At 37.0% G+C, this 24,712-nt stretch overlaps 1 protein-coding gene across 3 annotated transcripts in view; it reads right to left on the bottom strand.

Moving 5' to 3' along the window:
* The window catches only part of RAB3C (RAB3C, member RAS oncogene family), a 317,768-nt gene that overhangs the window by 291,247 nt on the left and 1,809 nt on the right, over nt 1–24,712 (bottom strand). For all 3 annotated transcript variants that reach the window (XR_014831368.1, XM_003483830.5, XM_003359779.6), the window contains exon 2: nt 675–902. Coding sequence is in view for 2 of the 3 variants with exons in the window: in XM_003483830.5 (XP_003483878.1) it covers nt 675–902 (228 nt within the window). In the remaining variant the exon portion in view is untranslated. The remainder of the gene's footprint in view (nt 1–674; nt 903–24,712) is intronic.

Raw genomic sequence — 24,712 nt, 5'->3', positions numbered from 1 at the left:
AGGAATCTCTGATTTTCTGCAGTGGTTGAGGGAAGGCAGACTGCTACACACATGGTCTCAAAACTTACTGGAGAAGCTTAAGCTTAGGGGAAAACTGTTTAAAATAAATATTTTACTTAATTTGTTTTGTTCTGTTAGACGTGTTTGGGTAAACATAACTCCTAGAACTGAAAACACAAAGTCTGTGAAGATTAAACACACTCTTTGCAAATTTTATCTGGGGCTTCATGAAGGGACTAAACCTAAGCTTTCTCTATATTTGGTTATTTACCTTCTTTAAAATGCCCAGCGCAGGCTGCTTCTTGTGACCTGAAAAGGCTAGATTCACTCTGCCTATTTTGTAGATTTAAAAAGCAGTAGGGAGAGATTCAGAGACCTGCTCCAGAGCCAGACTTTTGGTTGCATGTTCCTCACCACAACAAACAGATACTTGAATCTTCTTTCTTCTGAAGACTCTTGAGGAGCAGCACATGACAACAGGGTCTAATTCAGTCCCCATATTTTATAGAGGTGTCACTACCTTGCCTTTGAAACAGAATGCTCTGTGGCAAAGAACTTGGAAATGGAGGTTTATGGACCCCATGGGGACAGAACAAGGCAGAAAGTGTTTCCCTCACACATTTACGTGTTCAATGCCCTAGACTGAAGAATTCTGTCAGTTCAAAGCCACTTACCCAAATCTGAAGCTTGATTCTCTTTTCATTTTTGAAAACAGTTTTGACTTTGAAATCGATCCCAACGGTGCTGACGAAGGCAGAGGTGAAGGAGTCATCCGCGTAACGGAACAGAAAAGATGTTTTCCCCACACTGCTGTTGCCAATGATGAGCAGTTTGAACATGTAGTCAAAGTTCTGATCAGAGGAGTCTTTCTGGCCATACCTGGTGTCTTGGGCAGAGGCCATCTGTGGTTTAAAAAAAAAAAAAGAGATGTGGCTCAGCCTCTCATTTGATATGAAGCTAGCAGCATGCTCATTATTGGCCTTGCCAGAAACAGCTGTCAGACGACTCAGGAGGCAAGCTGAGAGAGTGCTCGAGTCTCCCTGTGATGCTGGTATCCATGGCAATAATTCCCCACTGGAAGACAGAAAAGCAAATCTTATGGCTCTTTCCAGCTGTGTTGGTATTTGTCACTGCTCAGCATTCAGAACAAATCAAAGACACCAAAGGAGGCATAACATGAAAAGCAAAAATGTGAGGAGCTGGCAGGACCAGAGGACACAGAAACTTTGTAATTCTAGTGATGGAAACACGAAAGTGGCTGAACAGCAGGATGTTTCTTCCTAAATTATCTGAATTATTAGAGTCTCACTTTTTTTGAGGGGGAAGCACACCCAAAGCCTATCGCTATTTCATCTATTAATATCAAATAAAATCAACATCCTAACATACATGAAAATCTCTTTCAAATTAAAAATCATGATAATGGCAAATACGTATAATTCAAACAATGTGCCAGGAACTGTTAACTTACTTAACCCTCACCACAACCCTAAGAGGTAGGTACCTTTATTATTTCCATATTAAAAGGATTAAGCTGAGGATCAGAAATACTAAGTAATTTGCTAAGTAATTTACACAATTGATAAGCAGTAGAGGCAGGATGCAAATTAGGCAGTGTGGTACCAAGGCTCCTGTTCTTAGCACCACCTGCCCCATTCCCTACACCCGAGACTGGAGAACTATGTACACATGCTCTAAAGATGATGGAGGAAATATTCATTGTGAGACACAGTAATGAAGAGCCCTACCAGGGTTCAAACTTTGGCTGCACCACTTACTGGCTGTATAACCTTGAGACTGTTATTTTAAATTGGTGTACCTTAGTTTCCTCTCTTCCATGACATGAAAAAAAATATTATCTAACTTGGGACACCTGTGAAAATAATGGATGATGTATCTGTATAGCAGATAAAGCAACTGGCATAAGTAATAGTCTCTATTATTAATTATACATGCTCTAGGTGGATTTTTCTCATCTTTTTTGATAATCATTTTAACATCTATCAAAAATGACACTGCATCACTCTAAGTACCATTTGGTTCCATATAGAAAAGAGGCATTGGAATGGTGAATCCCACTGATTAGTGCATTTACCCCATCATCTTATTGAATGCTATGAATTCTGTGGCAATTGCCTGCTGTCCAATTTAGTAGCCAGTAGCCACATATGCCTGTATAAATTTAAACAAAATAAAACTAAAAATTTAGTTCCTCAGTCACACTAGCCACATTTCAAGTGCACAAGAACCACATGGGGCCAGTGGCAATGACACTGGATGGTGCATGTCCCAGCACTGTCATAAATGCAAAGAGTTCTATTGCACAGGGCTAGCCAGGACTGCTTTTTTCCACTGCCCATAAAAACTGATTAATAATTATATCTTTCTCTTGGGGGTATGGCAAAGAAAAAAAGCCCCAGAAGATACCAGAATGCTAGAAAAAAGTATATAGTGCTCATTCTCATCTAAGACAACACTGGTTGCTGAAGTCAGGGGGCAAAGAAAAAAGGGAGATGGTACAATAACATATGCCTTTTCTATAAATACCTAATTGCCAGTAGGGGAACTCAATTATACAAACAAGAATAAAGGCAAAAAGAAAAACTGTATGTATTATAAAAGTTAAGGGCAATAAAAATTACCATTGTATTTCATACTTTCTTATTAAATATAGGCTTAGGTATTTCTCTTTTTAAGTCTATGTAACCACATTGTGGTCTTCAGAAAATACAACTTGTAATGATTTTTCGCCAACAGAAAAAAACTGGGCCAGTAAAACAAGCAGCTATCATCATTTTTCTTTCCAACCCAGGAGTCTACAAGCTAATGCATATGACCCTCCACACAAGTAGCCCACCAAGGACAAAAAGAGGATTATAATTCCTGACCCTCAGTTTGAACAATGACGTGTTGCTCTCATGAATTCTGATGCCCCAGAAAGCCAAGTAACTGCTTTGTTTGGCACTCCTATTCCTTCAGACAAGTCTCTCACCAATAAACACCACCCCACTCCCATGAAGATGCCAAGTTCTGCCAGGCTGGTAAATGGCCTTTGTGAAGATCTTTTTACTGTATTTTATATGAACCAGCCCAGATACTAGGTTCTGGATTAAGAATATTCAGTTAAGCCACAGTCAGAAAATAAGACTCTAAAAGTTTCCAACAACTACTCCTTTTCTCAGCCTGAGAGCCTACCATTCACTTGAGGTGGGATTCCAACTGAGTCCTCTGGATTTCTAAGCTCTACCTTGAAATAAAATGTGATGAAGACAGCTGCGACCACTTCCAAGTCCTGTTCCAAAATTAGACCGATTGTTAAACCTGCACAAATATAGACATTATCATTGTATGTCTTTTAAAACATAATTGCAGAGATTTAGATAGAGAAAAGTGGTTTTCTCCACCATGAGAAATAGATAGAAGATGCTAAATTTTAACATATTATACTGGCTGCACCAGCAGCAAAGAAGGTGGTGGGAGCCCAAAGTGTAAAAGGGATGACGGAGGACCAGTCAGGTGGATGTGTGTATCCAGATCCTACAAAGAACTGATTAAAAGAGGGTGCTCACTTGCTATTCTTGAAGATGTGTGGTATTTCTAAATTATTTCATGATTTACACCCCCAATAATATTCACAGAGAGGCCTAAAGATGTGCATTCAGAATATACTTGTGTTTCATTAAACTCAGAATAATGAAACAAATCCTGGCTCAGGGGATGAAGAATTACACTTCCCTCATCTTGGTGAGAACAGAAGTGAAGCAATTTGACAGCATATGAATGTCACAAGGAATATAGACCATCATTATGTAAATTTACTAACACATCTAAATACTAAGTCACGTGAACATTTCCAAAGTTTTCAGGGGAAGATATGAAAACATGAGTGGGCATGCAGGAACCTCCTGGAGAGCAAATCAGACTTGATAAAAAATATGTAAAAGACAACTCTTTAAATTGCATTAATCTTGAACTAATTTAAAAAAAAAAAAGAATCAGAGTTGGAAAGAATCTTCAAGGTGGTCCAACTTCCAATTCACCACAACGCATGTCACATTTGTATTCTAGCCCAGCCCATCAAACTCAGTGACAGAAAGTTCCCTAGGCTGTGAAGCAATCTACTTCATTGCTGAACAACTGCAACTGTCATAGAACTTCTTCCTTCGATTTCCCTGTGGCTTCTGCCCAAGTGTGTAGATTCTGCATTTTGAATCAACAAAGTTGATTCCTCTCCCAGGTGTCTGAAGGAACCAATCACAGCTCCATAAGCTTTCTCTCCTCCTATCTGGACGATCTTATATGCTTTAGTACACAGGACATGTCCAAAAAAATCTTACACATCTTCTACGTTAAAACAAGGCCCCCTAGAGTTTTTATCTCTTAGACTTGTCCACACTGAGCCTCCAACAATAAACCAATTACAGTCATGTTTTTGTGCTTTCAAATCTCAATCATGGTTACCTGGGTGGGGGATGGGGAAGAAAAAAAAATAGTAAGAAGATTTAGTTCTGAGAACTCCAGTGTAAAAACTAAATTGTAAAACCTAGAAGGAAAACATTAAATGGTAGGATTTCAAACACTGTCCTCTGGCCCCCAGTGGTTTCTCCTGCTAGTCTCATCAGTGCCCGGTTTACCTGCCTCCCTGTTTATCTCTCAGAGTAGAGTGGAATCAGGACGCTCTTTACCATCTCCACCAGCAATTTATCCCTGTGTCTGCTACTGTTTGCTCTTGCAAGAGCCAGTTGAGAAGCAATACACACTACTTGTGTCACTGCGGACACATAACTATCGAGCTGAAAGGATGCTGCCTAGGGAACTGGAAGGTGCCAAGGCACTAGAAGACTTAAACTCTAACCTTGGTCTCTAAAGTAAAGGGCTTGGGAAAGTAGGGCAGCATTTAGAAATTGTCTTTGTCTTTTGTTTTTTGTTTTTGGTTTTTTTAATGTTAGCAGGGAATGGATTACTATGTCATGGGACTTACTGGAGAATATGACTGATGGAATGCCAAATTACAGTAATGTTTCCAAAATGAAAGCCGCTTGATGTTTCCTCGAGTCAGTCTCACAGAATTCCTTGCCATCTGCCTCTGGTCCTCTGTTTCATGCATCGCTGCCTTAGTGCATGTGGATACTGCTCAGCTGATGCACAGGAAAATGGTAAAGTAACTGCAACAACAGCTCTTCCAGACACTGTACTGTGTGCTTTTACAGATATTATCACTCCTCATCCTTTCACTGTCCCCAGATATCTGTATCTAACTATTAGCAACCCCGGCTTAAGGAACAGAAGGCTCTGAGTGTATTTCAGAATGGCCACCTTCCCCTCCCCCCAGCAGAAGCATAAGAGGCTTTTTCTCCAACCTTCACTCGGAGAACCTCACAGGGCTCCTGAAGGTAAAATTCACAAAAATGAGGCCCCCTGGAGTTTTTATCTCTTCGACTTGTCCACACTGAGCCTCCAACAATAAACCAATTACAGTCATGTTTTCGTCACCAATTTCATTTAGATTTTCCTAACCAAGTACTGATTCCCATGAAGTTTTCTATTCCATTAAATTGTGATTTTTCTGTATCCACCTGTTTGTCGCTCTAATTTGGGTTGAGGGGGGCAGCTGTCTTCCCCGTGACTTCGAATCTCTGATGAATCTAAGAAAAGCTGTTAATTTTCACTTTGTTCAGCTTTATCTTGTGTGAGGTTGGGGGTGACCACTTCCAAGCTCCCTCCATATCGCACAGGAAACGACATCATTATCCCCATTTTATTTTATTTGTCTTTTTGCTATTTCTTTGGGCCGCTCCCGCGGCATATGGAGGTTCCCAGGCTAGGGGTCGAATCGGAGCTGTAGCCACTGGCCTATGCCAGAGCCACAGCAACGCGGGATCCGAGCCGTGTCTGCAACCTACACCACAGCTCAGGGCAACGCTGGATCGTTAACCCACTGAGCAAGGGCAGGGACCGAACCCGCAACGTCATGGTTACTAGTCGGATTCGTTAACCACTGCGCCACGACGGGAACTCCCATTATCCCCATTTTAAACATGAGATTGAGGGTATCTGAGGAGAGCTAAAGTAGAGGGGTCCTTGTTTTTCAATAGGTTATCTTGACTTCTCTCAGTCTGTGTACTGACTGTGCCCTTGTAACATGGAACAAGTGGGTTATTTAAGAATTAGAGACATGCAAGCTTAGGTAGTTCACTCTTCCCTTATAAGTCTCAGCCCTCACTCAGAGAATTTTGGAAGATGTAAAGCTCCTTCTCTTTGCTTCTGGGGGAAAAAAAAAAAAAGCCCATTCCTTCATTAAAGAGAGGCATGAGCTAAACATATTTCAAAATTCATTATTATTAATTTTTGCATCTCCTTTGAAATCGATAGATGCTTGTTACTACAGTATCAAGAAAAAGGAAATTTTATCAAACCATGTAAAAATGGTTTACCTTAATATTAATATCAAAGAGCAGTGTGCTCTGACTACACTATAGTTCACTCCGGACCCCTAGTGTGGTTACAGAGGGTTCCCAGCAGGAAGAGAGCCTGAGGGGCTGTGCAGCTGTAGGTAAAGGGGTTGCCCAGACCACAGAGAGAAGAGTATGAGCCAGGTCTTCTGGGAAGGGAACCACATGGCTGAGAGAGCTCTCCAGACACCAGTGATGTAAACCTGACAGCAGCAATGAAACAGAGCTCTGACCAGCAGCTCCCTGCACATCCTCATGGATGCTAAAGCCAGAGGGTCATTACTGCAGTCCTGGGGTAGTAGTGAGCACCTAGCCGCTGGTAACACAGGCTTTATAATTACAGTGCGATGAGAGGTAGAGAAACACCATTCTACTTCTTTTCTATCAGCTCTGAAATTACACGCAATAGGCATATCTGTGCAAAAGAGCATTCCACATTCTTGGTGTGATGGGCATATAAGTAAAGCACAGGGTCTGTGGTCATGATGCCTGAGGAGAATCTAGGTCTGCTACTTGTGCAAACGTGGGCAAGGTTTTTGTTTTGTTTTAACAATTGTAAGCTTCCATCTCCTCATCTAGAAAATAAGAGTAATAGTGAGATCATCAAAGTAAAATTGTTGGTATGTGTAAATTCCTTGAATAAAGTGTCCATCATTACCTTTGTTACTCCCCCTGCTAAACTGAAATGATACATAAGCCATCCACTTTCTTCCCCAACTCCCACAGATGCTACTTTCAGAAATGCAAGTGGTGATTATGTAGGATATGCTCCCTTTCATTTCCTACATTTAGGGGGCAAGATGTTTTGATATCCAACATTTCCACTAGAGTTTCATAATTACCAAAATAAACACCTTACATTTACTCTCTCATATCAAAAATCATAGCATGAAAAAAAAAGGAGCATTTATCGAAATACCTCTCAGGATAGAAGCTAAAACTTTGAATACCTGTGTGAAAATAGAAGTGTTCGGTCGTCTGAAGAGGCTGTGAGGAGGGGAATATGGCCAATGGCAATATACCCTGTGATGTGACTTGTCCTATGACACTGCCTGCCATCCAGGCAGTGAATTACTAAATTACTTTTTGTGAATTACTAAATTCATGAACTCCTTGGGTTTGGGTGAACTTTTGTAGAAATTAGAGAAGGCTAATAAAGGGATAAAATCCAAGTAATACATAGTTTTAAAAAATAAGAGAGTTCCAGGGACCAATTCACAATAATTATGGGGAAACCGTCCTCTTACAGACCTTGGAGTTGGTTTTAGGTAAAGTTTAACCTAATTTTGGATACGAAATTTGGTAAATCATCAAAGTCAAAATATCCTTATAGATAACAATACTGTATTATAAACTTCAGAGTCTCTAAGAGACCAGATATTAATAGTTCCCATCATATAAAAGAAATGATGAAAAATAGGGCCAATGCTAGAAATATGATAGTGGAGTAGAAGGACTTGAGCTCATGAAAACACCAAAATCACAACTAACTGTTAAAATCAACAAAAAAGAACAGAACTTTCCAGAAAATATATTCTACATCCAAAGACAAGAGGCCACAATGAGATGGTAGAAGGAGTACATGTGCAATACAGACAAATCCCATACCCATTGGGTGGGCAACCCACAACTGGAAAATAATTATATTGCAGAGGTTCTCCCACAGGAGTATTCTGTGCCCCACATCAGGCTCACCAGCCTGGGGGTCTGGCATTGAGAAGAGAAGCTCCCAGGGCATTTGGCTCTGAAGGTGAGCTGGGCTTGATTGCTGAAACTCCACAGGACTGGGGGAAACAGAAACTCCATCTTGGAGCATGAACACAAGGTCCCATATGCACCAGGTCCCAGGGTAAAAGCAGTGGTTTCATAGAAACCTAAGCCAGACTTATCTGATAATCTTGGAGGGTCTCCTGGGAAGGCAGAAGACAGCTGTGGTTCACATGGGGACAAGGACACTGGTGGTGGAAGTACTGGTAAGTACCCATTGGCACGAGCTCCCCTGGAGGCTCTCATTTTGACACCAAGACCACCCAACAGCCTTTGGCTCCAGTGCTGGGATCCCTCAGGTCAAACAACAAACGGAGGAAACACAGCCCAGCCATAAGCAAACAAGTTGCCTAAAGTCTTCCTGAGCCCACAGCCACCTCTAAACACACACCTTCACATGGTTCTGCCCACTAGAAGGACAAGACCCAGCTCCGCCCACCAGAGACAGGCAACAATCTCTCCCAGCGGGAAGCCTGGACAAGCTTCTAGACCAGTCTCACCCACCAGGGGGCAGACATCAGAAGCAAGAAAAACTACAGTCCTGCAGCTTGGAGAATGAAGATCTCAAACACAGAAAGTCAGACAAAATGAGATGGAAGAGGAATACGTTCCATTCAAATGAATAAGGTGAAACCCCAGAAGAATGATTAAGTGAAATGGAGATAGGCAGACTATCCAAAAAAATAATTCAGAGTAATGATAGTAAAGATGATCCAAGATAACAGAAAAAGAATGGAGGCATGGACTGAGTAGCTACAAGAAATGCTTATCAAAGGGCTAGCAGATTTAAAGAAAAAACAGAGTTGAAGAATACAGTAACTGAAATGAAAAATACATAAGATGTAATCAATAGCAAAATAAATGAGGCAGAATAACTGATAAGTGAACTGGAAGATAGAATAGCAGCAATTACTGCTACAGAACAAAATAAAGAAAAAAGGATGAAAAGAAATGATGACAGTTTAAGAGACCTTTGGGACAACATTAAATATATGAACAGTCACATTACAGGGGTCCCAGAAGAAGACAAGAGAGCAAAAGGGCCTAAGAAAATACTGAGGAGATAACTGCTGAAAATTCCTTAATATGGGCAAAGAAACAAATGAAAAGTTATACAATGTTCTTGGATTGGAAGAATCAGCATTGTTGAAATGACTATATTTCCCAAGGCAATCCACAGAATCAGTGAAATCTTTACAAAATTACCAATGGCATCTTGTACAGATCTAGAACAAAAAAAATCTTAACATTTGCATGGAAACACAAAATACCATGAATAGCCAAAGTAATATTGAGAAAGAAAAACAGAGCTGGAGGAATCAGGCTCCCTGACTTCATACTATACTACAAAGCTATAGTCATCTAAACACTGTGGTAATGGCAGAAGGACAGACTAATAGATCAATGCAACAGGATAGAAAGCCCAGAAACAAACTCACACATATACGGTCAATCTAAAACAAGAGAGGTGAGAATACACAACAGAAAAAAAGACAGTCTCTTCAATAAGTGGTGTTCAGAAAATGGGCAGTTATATGTAAAAGAATCAAATTAGAACACTCTCTAACACCATATACAAAAATATAATCAAAATGGATTAAAGCCCTAAATATAAGACTGGATACTATACAACTCTTAGAGGAAAACATAGGCAGAATAGTCTAAGACATAACTCTCAGCTGTATTTTTTCAGATCCACCTCCCACAGTAATGAAAATAAAAATAAAAATAAACAAATAGGACCTAATTAAACTTAAAAACTTGTGCACAGCAAAGAAAATCACAAACAAAATGAAGAGAAAACCTACAGAACAGGAGAAAATATTTGCATATGATGAAACCAACAAGGGATTACTCTCCAAAATATACAAACAGCTTATGCAGCTCAATATCAACAAAATAAACAATCTAATCAAAAATAGGCAGAAGACCTAAATAGGTATTTCTCCAAAGAAGACATACAGATGGCAAAAAGGCACATGACACATGCTCAAAATCACTAATTATTAGACAAATACTCAAAATTACAATGAGGTATCATTTCAAACTGGTAAGAATGGCCATCATCAAAAAGTCTACAAACAATAAATGCTGGAGAGGTTATGGAGAAAAAGGAACCTTTCTGCACTGTTGGTGGGAAAGTAAATTGGTACAACTGCTATGAGAACAGTATGGAAGTTCCCTAATAACTAAAAACAGAACTACCATATGATCCAGCAATCCCACTCCTGAGCATATATCCAGAGAATACCATAATTTGAAAAGATAAATTCACCCCAATATTCACCGCAGCACTGTTTAACAATAGCCAAGACATGGAAGCAACCTAAATGTCCACAGACAGAGGAATGGATAAAGAAGATGTGATACAGGGGAGTTCCCGTTGTGGCTCAGTGGTTAATGAATCCGACTAGGAATCATGAGGTTGCAGGTTCGATCCCTGGCCTTGCTCAGTGAGTTAAGGATCCGGCGTTGCCATGAGCTGTGGTGTAGGTTGCAGATGCAGCTCAGATCCTGCATTGCTGTGGCTGTGGAGTAGGCTGGCGGCTACAGCCTAGGAACTTCCATATGCCATGGGTGCGGCTCTAGAAAAGACAAAAAAAAAAAAAAAAAAAAAAAAAAGATGCGGTATACATATACAATGGAATATTAGTCATAAAAAGAATGAAAAAATGCCATTTGCAGCAACACGGATAGCCTTAGAAATTATCATAAGTAAAGTAATAAGAGAAAGACACATATTATATGATGTCGCTTATAAGTGGAATCTAAAAGACATATATGATGTCACTTATATGTTCATAGAATACAAATTAACTTATTTAAAAAACAAAAACTGATTCATAGACTTCAAAAACAAACTTACCAAAGGGGAAAGGTGGGGGGGGGATAAAGTAGGAGTTTGGGAATAACATATACACACTACCATAAATGAAATAGATGATCAACAAGGACAAACTACATAGCACAGGGAACACTACTCGATATTCTGTGATAACTGATATAGGGAAAGAACCTTATGAAGAATGGATATATGTTTATGTAGAGCTGAATCACTTTGCTGTAAATCTGAAACTAACATAACGCAACATTTTAAATCAACTCTACTCCAATATAAAATAAATTTTTTAAAATAAAAATAAAATAGTTGACAATTATGTGATATGACATAGGTGTTAACTAACACAAGTGGTGATTGTATTCTAATATGTAAATGTATCAAAATGTTGTACATCTTAAACTTACACAGTGTTGCATGTCAATTCTATCTCAATAGAAATAAAATCTTTTTTAAGTCCACAATAAATAAATAAATGTTATCTTGCATACATGATGGCAATTTCCATCATTAGCCAAAACCTTTCTAAAATAACGGCAAAGGTTATTCACAAAAGTATGATTTCAAAAGTAGACAAAGAGAAGTAGAAAAGAAAGGTCAAAAGACGTTTAGGGTTTGGAAGCCTGTGACTGGACAAAGGGGAACTAGGCCTGCTAGAGAAGGCCACAAGAGCCAGGCTCTGCAGAGCCTGAAAGTGTCTCAGGTTTGGAGACACCAAGTGTCTTGATCATGGGGTATGGCTACAGTGACCAAGTTTTCTGGTTTTCTGAGGACTGAGGGACTTTGTGGTACACAGCAGAGCTTCTGGCATTAAAACCAGAAAGCTGAGACGGCTGGTCAAGCTAGGTGTGTCTAGAGAATGCAAACAGGAAGGCTGGTTGAAAATCCAAGCTCCACATCCCTCCCTGATCCTGCAGAACAAAACAATTTAAACTAAAACAAAATTAAGTTTAAAATATAAAAAAGTCATCAAACAGCATTAACATTCACACTTCCTATATGCAAATGTCAATTTACAAAAATGAAAGGGCCTCTCCCTTAGCAGCAAAATGTAAAGAATCCTTTTAAACTTTTCTCATGGACATGGATAAAATATAAATAAACCTTCATCATTTCTTAGTAGCAAGAAATACCAGACTTTGTGTTCTTAAATGCCTGCTCTCTGGAGTTGGATATATTTTTGTTCGGGAACACAAAACTAAATCTCTGCTAAATCCAAGATTTCCAAACCTGGTAAATTCTACCTGAATTTTGCAAAATTAGACTATTCAAAGTGGGACCAGGTATCTACATTTTTAAAGCTCCCCGTGTGATTCTATTGATCAGTCAGGTTTGGAATTTATAGGACTAACAAATGTCCACATGGAAGCCAGGGCAGGTGACTGCTGTCAAGCCTTGGGGTGTATGGAAGAGGAGACTGAGTAACCTGACATTAAGGACCAGAACTGTGGGGATTTGGAAATGGGATCCTAGTGTTTTCCAACTGCTGTCACCCCTTCTGCCAAGAGTGACAGCTGATCTCAAGTATAATATTAACTTTGTAGAGAGGGTCTTACCCTGGAATGCTCAGCCTGCCCAAATAAGCTGAGCTTTGAGAAATGTGTTATTTACTTCTGCCCGGGTAAGAGCCAGAACCTTCTTAGGGCCAGCGATACAACTCATTGTGAGCTCCCTGTCAGACTCACCAAGGAAGCATGACGCACTAAGAGGTAGCAATCCTGTTCTCAGAGCACATGAAACTCTGCTCTGCTCAGCTCTTTGGAACTTGACTTTCCTCATCAGTTATTTTTAACAACAACACACAATAGATTTTACTTTCCTCCACCTCATAAGAAAGCACCTGACAGCTTCAGAAGGCCACTGCTTAAACTGAAACCACAAAATGGAGAATATTTCTTCCTGAGAAGAAAAGAAAAATTAAACAGTAGACATACCCAGTACCATGTAGTTTGAGGAAAAAACTCTCTTAAAAACATCTAGTAAAATACTCTAAAAATCCCAAAGGGGGTAGGGACATAAATTTAATATTAATGTGTGTTTTCCCCCAAATTTCATTATTAAACATTTTTAGAGTATTTCATATTAGTTTTAAATATTTAAGCCCTTGAAAAATGCCTCCAGAGATTTGCTATAGATTCCTTTGAAATCTTGGTATTTCTTTCCTTATTCCATTCATCTAGGTAGAGGTCATGTATGGGGCAAATGTCCTTCAATGCACATATTTGTGCCACAAAGGGACTATATGGACCATTCTTGAGGAACTTGGTGGGTTAGCAGTCTACATTTTGTGTTTCCAGCTTGTGCAACTGGAAAGACTTACAGAGCCAGTTTTCCAGTTGTAATCATCCTTGCTTTTCATTCAAAAGCTACTGCTACTATTATTTACTACAAAAAGCAAACCCGCCCAAGCGCACTAACAAAAGAACGTTCACATGCACAGGTGTTTTGTGTTTCCATAATCCCTTTACATTAGTTCTACTACTCAGACAGGTGTTCAGTGAATCAAACATTCAAAAGAAAAATTGTCTTTTGTGAACACCACAGCTAAGTATCACAGGAGGAGTCATATCTTGCTAATCAATACTTAACACGTTCCTTCCTCAAGCTCTTTAAGGCTCCTCAAGCTACGACTATTTCAGCAGGAATTATTCCTCTGTGTTGGCTAGCAAGAGTCTCTAGTTGATGAGACTTAGACATGCATCTGAGCCACTCAGGATAACTAACAAGACATTAAACTAAAAGTTGGTAGACTAGTAATGAGGAGGCTTAGTGCCTCACCTCTTAAAGTTACATTAGGATTTAGGTTCCCAGACCATGAAGAGCTGAAAGTGTAGGAGCAAAGTGATTATGGTTCCAGGTTTTCTCAGTTAGGTGGCCAAGTAGGCACAAAATGAGACTCTTTTAGGCTCCTTAGAGCAACCTTTCTAATGCTAGACCCAATCTAATCAGTTTACTGAAGAGTTCATCAGGGAACAGTTGACCCTGTCTTTATACCAGTCACTAAGCGAATGGACCTAGAACTTTCACTCTTATGGTTTCAATGTTTAGCAAGCAGAAGAATATTTCATGACCCCAACAAAACTGATATAACACCTCAAACCAATCTGAACATGTTGGTGATGGAAAAGCCATTTGTTTCTGCAGGGTTAAAGCTGTTAAGGACTACATTAGTTGGCAAAGGAAACCAATTGTTTAAATGGTTTTATTTTTACAATTTTGCACCTTGTTCACATTTTTGAAGGTGTCATGAAGCCCCCAATTTATTTGAAAAACACAAAAAATGCAGAATCACAAAGACAATGATCATATAAATATGAGATGATATATTAAAATGTGAACATAAATATTTTCCCCAGAAATCTATAATCAAAGCACTAACATCATTTTCATTTCTCCATTGCCCTTCTCCAAGAAGCTAACTGCTCTTTCCTAGTTCTGCACAATACTGCAAATGAATCCTATTATAGACTCTTCCAGTATTCAAATATATCATCCCAAGAGAATGTTATCTATTGCCACTTGGCAACATAACATGCTTCTAGTGTAAAAGAAGCTAGCACTGAACCTAAAAGGAAAAGTGCGATAACTGAAATGAACAATTCCTCAATGGGTTTAACAAACAGCTGCAAATAGAAGAAAAGGTCAATGAACGTGAAGATAAGGCAACAGAAACTGTACAACTGACAAAGAGAAATTTTAAAAAAGAAAGAAAAACTGGCAGAGCCTCCGTGATTTATGGAACAATGTCTGAAGTCTAACATACATGTAATTGGAGTCTCAGAAGAAAAAAAGAAAGGAATAATGGGATGGAAAAATATTTGAAGACATACCAGCTAAATATTTTTCAAATTTGGTGAAAAGCACAAATGTACATATCTCAGAAGTTAATTCAAACTGCTAAACTGACTAAATACATTGAAAACTAACTCTGGGCACATTATAGTCTAAATATTCAAATGCAAAGTTAAATAGAAAATCTTGAAAACACAAAAAATGACATAGAACATGTAGGGTACGACAATGAATAGATGACTTCACATTATAATGGAGGTCAGTAGACACTGAAACAACGTAAAGCACTAAAAGAAAAAAATCAAAACATTTTATATGCAACGAAACCATCATTCAAAAATGAAGGCAAAGTAAAAAAATATATATATATCAGATAAACAGACTGAATTTGTTGCCAGCAGATCTGTACTACACAAAATGCCAAACGAAGTTTTTCAGGCTGAAGGAAAATGATACCAGATATAAACTATACAGTTTATATAATAGATATATAGATTAAAAACCATATACATACACATATATATGTTTTTCTTTTATTTTATTAAAACAGACATATAATTGTTTAAAGCTAAAATTATAAATCTGTTTTGGGGGATTATAATGCAGATATAATATATGTGACACCAATTCACAAAGGTTAAGGTAAATGAAATTACATTATTGAAAAGTAATATAGTATTACTTATATAATAACAAGTTGAAGAGGTGTGTTTTAATCTTTAGAATAAACAATTAAAATGCAAAAATGTATAGTTAAAAGCTAACAAAATCATTAAAATGAAATACTTTAAAGTATTTAAGTACAATGGGAGTTCCCATCGTGGCTCAGTGGTTAACATATTTGACTAGGAACCATGAGGTTGCAGGTTCAATCCCTGGCTTCACGCAGTGGGTTAAGGATCTGGCGTTGCCATGAGCTGTGGTGTAAGTCACAGATGCAGCTCGGATCCCGCGTTGCTGTGGCTCTGACATAGGCCAGCAGCTACAACTCCAATTAGACCCCTAGCCTGGGGAATCTCCATATGCCACAGGTGTGGCCCTAGAAAAGATAAAAAATAAAAATAAAAATAAATAAATAAATAAAAGTATTTAAGCACAATAAGGGAGGAAAAAAGCAACAGGAACAAAATATCCAAGATGACTACAAAACAAATAGCAAAAAGCTAGCTTGAAAGCCGACCATACTGATAAGTGCCACATATGAAAATGGATAAAAATTCCAGTTAAAAGGTAGAGATTTTCCAGACCAGATAAAATGCAAGGCCCAACTATATTCTGACCACAAGACTCATACCAGAAATATAAAGACACATATAAGCTGAAATTAAAAACATGAATATATACATAAATACAGACACACATATAAGTATGAGAACACTATTAAGAAAGCAAGTGTATCTGTATTAATATAGACTAAGTAGACTTTAAGAAGCATTGACAGAAATAAAAGGGAACATTTCATAATAATAAAATGGAAAATTTTTCAGCAAGCCACAACAATTACAACTCTAAGTGTACCAAACAGTAGAAGTTCAAAATATATAAAGTAAAAAACTGAAAGAACTAAAAGAAAGACTGATGATCATAGTTGGAGATTTTATAATCTTTTTCTCAGTAAATGATAGAATAACTATCAGAAGTGAATAAGGCTATTCATGATCTTGGCAACACCATACAACACCATGATCTAATTGATATTTATAGGCCACCGGAGCTCAGAATTCCTACAGGCAGCATTCACAGTACACTTGGAATGCTCATGAAGTTAGACAACACATTGGCCTAAAAACAAGCCTAAAAAATTTCAAGGAGTTCCCGTCATGGCTCAGTGGTTAATGAACCTGACTAGGAACCATGAGGTTGCGGGTTTGATCCCTGGCCTTGCTCAGTGGGTTAAGGATCCGTCGTTGCCGTGAGCTGTGTTGTGGGTTGCAGACTCAGCTTGCATCCCGCGTTGGTGTGGCTGTGGTGTAGGCCGGCGGCTACAGCTCCGATTCGACCCCTAGCCTGGGAACCTCAATGTGCTGCAGGAGCGGCCCTAGAAAGGGCCAAAAATAAATAAATAAATAAAAATTAAAAAATACAAAAATAAAAAAATAAAAAATTTCAAAAGAATGAAATATAAAAGAATATGTTCTCTGGTAGCAAGATAATTTAATTAGACACCAATAACAATAAAATATCTGAAAAATGCACATGTATTTGGAAATTAAACAGCACACCTCTAAACCCACTCATTAAGGAAAACATAGCAAGGGAAGAAGCAAATAGAAATTTCTGGGAGTCAACTAAATTAATACTTAGAAGTTTATCATTGTAAACGCTATGTTTATTTTTAAAACAGAAATCTTTAAATTCAGTGATCTAAATTTCTACTCTAAGAAGCTTGCTAAACAAAGAGGTTCCTCTAAAGTTTAAGGAACACAGGGTTTTTTTAAAGCTCAGGTTAATAAAACACAAAATAAACAACAGGAAATTTGGTTATTTGAAGACATTAATAATATTGACAAATATGTAGTAAGATTGGTGAGAAAGAGGGAAAGAGAAAGAGAGAGAGGATTCATATTATCAAAAAGGGATAGCATTACAGGTCTTAGAAACATTAAAAGAATAAAAATATTTTGTATAATGGAAAAAATAAAAATCCTTAAAAAAAATAAACTACAAAAGGAAACTTTAACAACAGTTATATCTGGGATGTTGGGTTCAGAATTGCAGGGGGACACTGAAACTTTAATTTTACTGTTTAACTTACTTGATTTGTTTAAACAGTATGAGTAAACTATATTTTTATTTAAATAGTTTTTAAAATAAAAAATATTTTGAATAATTTTATGTCAATACATTTGAAAAGTTAGGTGAAAAACAATTTACCAAAACTGACCCAAGATGAAACAGAAAATTTTATATAAGCATAATTATTTTTCTACTGCTGCCATAATGTATGTTTAAAACAATACCCAATTTTTATTTACTGAGTCAGAAGTCTGGACAGAGTGTAACTCAACTCGGTGATCTGCTCATAGTGCTAAAGGCCAAAATCAGTGTGTCACCTGGGCAGGGTTCCTACCTGGAGGTTCTGGGGAAGATACCACTTCCAGGCTCTTTTAGATTGTTGGCAGAATTCAGTTGCTTGTGGTTATAGGAAAGAGGTCCCTATCTTGACATATAGTCTTCATCCTTAAACCAACAATCCTCACAATTCAAATCTCTGATTTCCCCTTCTGCCACATCTCTGCTTTTAATGGCTCATATGATTAGATTGGACCCACCTGAGGACATAGGTTAATCTTATTTTAAAGGCCATAACATTGATTATATCTGCAAAGGCCCCTTTGTTATGTAATGCAATTTATTTATGAGTTCCAGGCATTAGACCATAGACACCTCTGGAGGAGAGTAGCAGGGAAGCTAATCTGCCTACCACAAGGCAGAATATGGAAGATGGATAGATGGATAGATAAAAAGAAAGATAGGACAGATAGTTGGACGATAGAAATATTTGTATATCAAAAAAGATCAAGTTATTCAAAAAAGATTTCCACAAAGAAAACTCTAGACTCCAATAGCTTCACTGATAAACTCAAACACTTTAAGGAGTAAAATATATCCATTTGCACACCAAAATCATTCAGAAAACTAAGGGGAAAAGAACACTTTTCACATGTTTTATAAGGTTTGCATAACTCCAATGTTATAACTTCATAAACACTATAAAAGAAAAATCACATACCAATATCCATCATGAACTTAAATGCAAAAATCTTCAACAAAATATAATCAAACTGAATCCAGACAATATATCATGACTAACTGGGGTTTATCTAATGAACGTCAGATTAACTAAAAAATCAATCAGTATAATCCAACAGAATAAAGGAGATAAACTATGTGATCATCCCCAATGCAGAAAAAGTATTTGACAAAATTCAGCACTCCTTTATATTAAAAACAAGTACTCTTGGCAAACTAGGAATCAAAAGAAATTTCTTCTGTATACAGATGGCCAACAAGCACATGAAAAAAATGCTCAACATCCCTGATTATTAGAGAAATGCCAATCAAAACTACCATGAGATACCACCTCACACCAGTCAGAATGGCCATCATTAATAAGTCCACAAATAACAAATGCTGGAAGAGGTGTGGAGAAAAGGGAACCCTCCCACCCTGTTGGTGGGAATATAAGCTGGTACGACCACTATGAAGACCAGTATGGAGGTAACTTAGAAATCTATACATAGAACTACCATATGACCAAGAAATCCCACGCTTGGGCATATATCCAGATAAAACTTTCCTTGAAAAAGACACATGCACCAGGGAGTTCCCATCGTGGTGCAGTGGTTAACGAATCTGACTGGGAACCATGAGGTTGCGGGTTCGATCCCTGCCCTCACTCAGTGGGTTGACGATCCGGCATTGCCGTGAGGTCGCAGACGCGGCTCGGATCCCGTGTTACTGTGGCTCTGGCGTAGGCTGGCAGCTACAGCTCCAATTAGACCCCTAGCCTGGGAACCTCCCATACGCTGCAGGAGTGGCCCAAGAAATGGCAAAAAGACATATGCACCAGCATATTCATTGCAGCACTATTCACAATAGCCAAGACATGGAAACAACCCAAATGTCCACTGACAGACTATTGGATTAGGAAGGTGTGGAATACTACTCAGCCATAAAAAAGAATGACATAATGCCATTTGCAGCAACATGAATGGAACTAGAGACTCATTCTGAGTGAAATCAGAAAGAAAAAGACAAATACCATATGATACCACTTATAACTGGAATCTAATATACAGCACACATGAACGTTTCCACAGAAAAGAAAATCATAGACTTGGAGAATAGACTTGTGGCTGCCCAGGGAGAGAGGGAGGGAGTGGGAGGGATCGGGAGCTTGGGGTTAATGGATTTACAATGAGATCCTGCTGTGTAAAATTGAGAACTATGTCTAGATACTTACATCACAACACAACAATGGGATGAAAAATATGTATACATGTATGTGTAATTTGGTCCCCATTCTGTATAGTGGAAAATAAATTAAAAAAAAAATTTCTTCTGTATGATAAGGCTATCTCTACAAACAATAACAACAAAACAATTACAACTACCTTCATATTGAATGGTGAAAGGTGCCCTTCCCCCTAAGATTGGGAAAAAGATAAGAATGTCTGCTCCTGACTTCTACTCAACATTGTACTAGCTGTCCTACCTTGTGGAATAAGATATGGGGATGGGGGGCGGGTGGGGGGAGGAGGTCACTGGCACTGGGAAGGAAGAATTGCCTCTATTTGCAAATGATCTAATTATTCATGTAGAAATTCTTCAGTAATCTTAAAAAAAACTACTAGAAATAACAAATAAAATGTAGTAAGGTCTTAGGATACAGTTAAGACAAACTGATCAAAGGAAACATAGAGTTCAGATATAAACCTGTATTACATCAAAATAAAAATTCTTATTAAAAGATACTAGTAAGATATGAGTATTCAAGGTACAGACTGGCAAAAAATATTTTAATATATTTAAAGAACTAGTTTCAAAAGAAAGATCTTCTGCAACTAAACAATAAAGAGACAATCCTGATAATGGACAAAAGGCTAAGCAAACAGTACACAAAACAAGATATACGAATGGCTAATAAACACATAAAAATAACCGTAATTGGAAAAATGCACATTCAAATCACAATGTGATACCATAAACACTAATTAAAGTGGCCAGAAAAGGCCACTGATACCATACATAGTTGAAGATGTGAAGCCACTAGAATATTCCTGCACTGTGGATGAGAATGTAAAATCTCTACCATTTAGGCTTAAAGATTTGACTGTTTCTTATAGAGTTAAACATACACTTACCCTTTACCTCAGCAATTTTACTTCTAGGTATTAACCAAGAGAAATGAAAGCATATTATTATAAAAAGACCAATATGATAATGTTTATACTCTTAAACATTATATTAGCCCCAAATGAAATTATCTCAAAATCCATCAACAGAGGAAAGGATTTTAAAAGCATGGCAGGTTTACCAGTATAATATATATCTACAAAACAAAATGAATTATTGATATATACAACAACATGAATGAATCCCATGCATATTACACTGAACAAAATAAGCCAGACTCCAGAGTATGCACTATATGTTCCATAATACGCTCATTTTGTATGTTTTACAGAACGATATGGAGTTCTAGAATAAATATGACTAACCTATAAAGAAAAAAAGCAAAAATTTAACGTTTTGGTAGATTAACTGGAAAAAGAACATGAATGAAGGAATTTTGAGGGTTATTTGGAAATGTCCTATATCTTTATGGCGGTATATATTACACAGGTGTCAACTTATCAAATTTCATCAAATTGTTCACTTAAGATTTGTGCATTTCAATGTATAGAAATATCTGAAAAACCTATAAACAAATGAAAATGCCAAAAGTTTATATAATTCCAAATAAATCTAAAAGACAAACTTCACAGCTCATAGTACACATAGTAATAAATTATGATCTATTAAGAGAGTTCCTTTGGAATCTATGGACCTAATGAATTAAAAGTGTGGAAAATGGTGGACAACAACCTTTACAACCTTTTTTCAGGTGGCACAACTATTTATACTTAGTAAGGTGAGTGTCCTTGGTGTAAGAATAGTCCCAGGAAAACTCAACCCTTAGCATAAAAATATATTTCCTTCTTGGAATATAATGGTCAGGAAAGAAATCTGCAGTTCCAATACAAGTTTAGAATGGCAGGGGAAAATTGTGGTTATGACATGTAATAAATCCACAACTTCTTGGACTGAAAAAGTAAAAATGGAAAATCATTCTTACACCATAGAAATTTATTTTTTGTATAATTTCTCTATCCTCCATTCTCCTCTACAGGAGAAAGGTGGATACTTCAGGAATTTGCACAAGTGGAGTATGAAAGAAATTCTCATTTTTCCAGCGTCAGCTAGGGTTTTTTTCTATTTCCGTTATGTATGAAGACTGAACTTCCATTTCTTATAAAAAAAAAAGATCATCATTGAGGCTGGATGTAGTTAGAAATTCAACAACAATAAAATGCAAAAATGCAATTACCTTCCATAGCCAAATGAAACAGTAAATATTTAGACTTTGATCCTTTGTAAGCTATTTTTGTCCTTGATATATTTAACATTTACTTCATTTTCAACCTACACGTATATTCTTCCTTCAATCCTCCTCATTTTTAATCTTTTTCTTTTTTGTTTTTGGGCACTCAACTCCATGCTTTGGGTAGTTATTTTTCTTTCACATTTCCTAAATAGTTAGAGGGCTCAGCATTTATGAGATGACCCAGAAAGCGTGGATGACAAAATTGAAGATGAAGCATTTAAACAGAGACAATGAATTCCACTTTAGTCCTGCAAGCAGCAAGAAAGTCAATCCAGCAGACAGAAAGCAGGGCATTTTTAAAATATCGGCTCTTCTCAAATATTTGGTTTAGTTTATATAACTTTACAAGCAGAAGAGACAATTTTTGTTTCCTATGAGCCAAATGAATAAATCACACTGTATCAATACTGCCCTTATTCTTTACACATTCTCTCATGTCTTCTTGAGGAACCCAAAATAATAGAAGAAAGAGCATGGACCTTCTAGATATCTAGGAGAATTGTGAATTTACTGTGTTTGGAAAACTGATTAATCTTAATAAGCCCCTGTTATCTGCCTACAGTTAAGGTAATGATGACCTCTAAGACTGTTTTATATTTTACACACACACACAATACTGAGATCTGAATTCAAGGCACAGTGCTTGGCACAGACAAAGCACCATATAAACTGGAATTTGTTATCTGGTTCATGAATGAAATGACAATTTTTTTCATGAGAGTCTTGCCCTCAAGTTAGGAGCACTACTATCCTCCCTTTCATTTGGCCTCAAGATTTATGGATGCACTAAATGAGAAAACACAAAATGACCATTTCCTGCTTTAAATTCTAACTCATCCTTTTGAACACTTACAAAATGCTATCCCTGATTATTTAGTTGCAAAGGAAATACAGACAGCAGAGGCTATTACTGTTTATTATTTCAATAGTCACTATAAAACAACAGTTTCCCCTCATTTTGCTTCAACTCGGAGGGAAATATTCCTCAGAAAATTTGTATATGTCAAAGATAACTACCTTGAACAAAACAACAAGCTATTTACATAGGCACATTAAATGCTTTTTAAAAGATATTAACTAATTTCAAAGGATTCTATGATTTAAGAAAATATAATAAATTAAGAAATCAACAATTAAAGAGCTCATTTTGTTTCACCAAACAAATCAACTAAATATTTTCAAATAGGGAAAAGAATATCTTAGGACAATGAAGCTACGGAGTGTGGTTTTGCTTGAGACTCATTTTCTAGAAACCTAAGTAAAAGCTTAGGATTATATACTTAAAATGATGACGTGGTTCAGTCTTTAAATGGAAAAAAAAATCAACTATTTATCTGGTTGCATTCTCATATATCAGAGTCACCTGGAATGTAATTATGATTCAGAAGTACAGGTGCTGACACATTACTTGCCATTTAAAATATATATACATATATATGTGTGTGTATATATACACATATATATGAAGCATGTTATAGTTTTTGTTCTTCCAATTATTACATGTTTGAAAAGCAAATAGTAATAAAGAGATGGCTACCACAAGAACAATTTACTTGGTAAACTGAATCAATAAATGTGCTTTAACTGAATATACTACAGAAAAGTCTTTGATTTTTTAAAAAATATACATGTTATTCATGATAGCATTTGGGCATTTAAATTTTTTAATTTGAAAAGTTGAGTCTAGTGAATAAAATACATCATATGAAAATAATTGCAACCAGAAGCAAATTAATTTTGTTACCTGTTTTTATGTTAATTATTCATTAAACTTCTGACTAAAATGTGGAATTACAGTACCTACTACAAAGTTGGTATGAAATAAAGTTGGTAAGAAATAATTTAAAACATTTCTTAAGGCACTAATTTCATACAATTCTGTAATGATCTTTCTAAACTCTCTAAGCAATTACTGTTTTTAATGATCTTTCTAAACTCTCTAAGCAATTACTGTAAGAAAATAAAAATTAAGATGCAGTATGATTAATTCATTAGTCATTTATTTTGACATAAATACTTATATACGTGTATGGGTGGAAGTTAAATACTAACAATCTATTTGTAAAGTCTATTGTCAATGTTTAATTATAATCAAATATGATTAATTTAGCCAGTTGGCTCCTGGCAGTACCTCAGGTAAGGAGAATTATCATAAACCAATCTATCTTGATTGCAACAGCCTGTACCTTTATTGTCCAGATTCTTTCCACATCAGGTCTAGAATGAAAAACTAAGTCACAAACAGAGGTATTAGAAGATAGATACACAATGGGGCCACTGTTCTCTGGAACAAATCAAATTTTCAATAACTCATAAGGTAACTTGAGGACTTCCATCATATAATCCTTCAGCAAACAAATCCTACAGATTTTTTAATTGAACAGTCCAGTCATGTGTATATATGTATGTACACACACACACATATATATCTTAAGATACATAACCCAGACCATAAATGAAAAGTAAATTGAAGCCCTTTAGGAAAAGAGTTGGAAAATGTCTAAGCACGAATTAAAGTCAGACACTTATATCCTTGGATTTGGCAGCAGAGGTGGATTCTCAAAAGAGAGAACACTTTCCAAATGGTGTGTTCCATTCCCCTCTCAATCCCATTCATAAAGTGCCTTTCTGTAGCGCAATAGGATCGCTCTGCTTGGTAATGAACCCAAGCTGATGTCGAGCGTTAACTGGTTGTACATAAAAACGAGAAAG

Source organism: Sus scrofa, chromosome 16 (genome assembly GCF_054392235.1).
Source record: "Sus scrofa isolate SSC_HxYL_T2T_F1_AM1 chromosome 16, Sscrofa_HxYL_maternal_Yorkshire_Landrace_v2.0, whole genome shotgun sequence".
NCBI lineage: Eukaryota > Metazoa > Chordata > Mammalia > Artiodactyla > Suidae > Sus > Sus scrofa.
The sequence above is the reverse complement of the archived record's forward strand: the minus strand, read 5'-3'. Positions and strand labels throughout refer to the sequence as shown.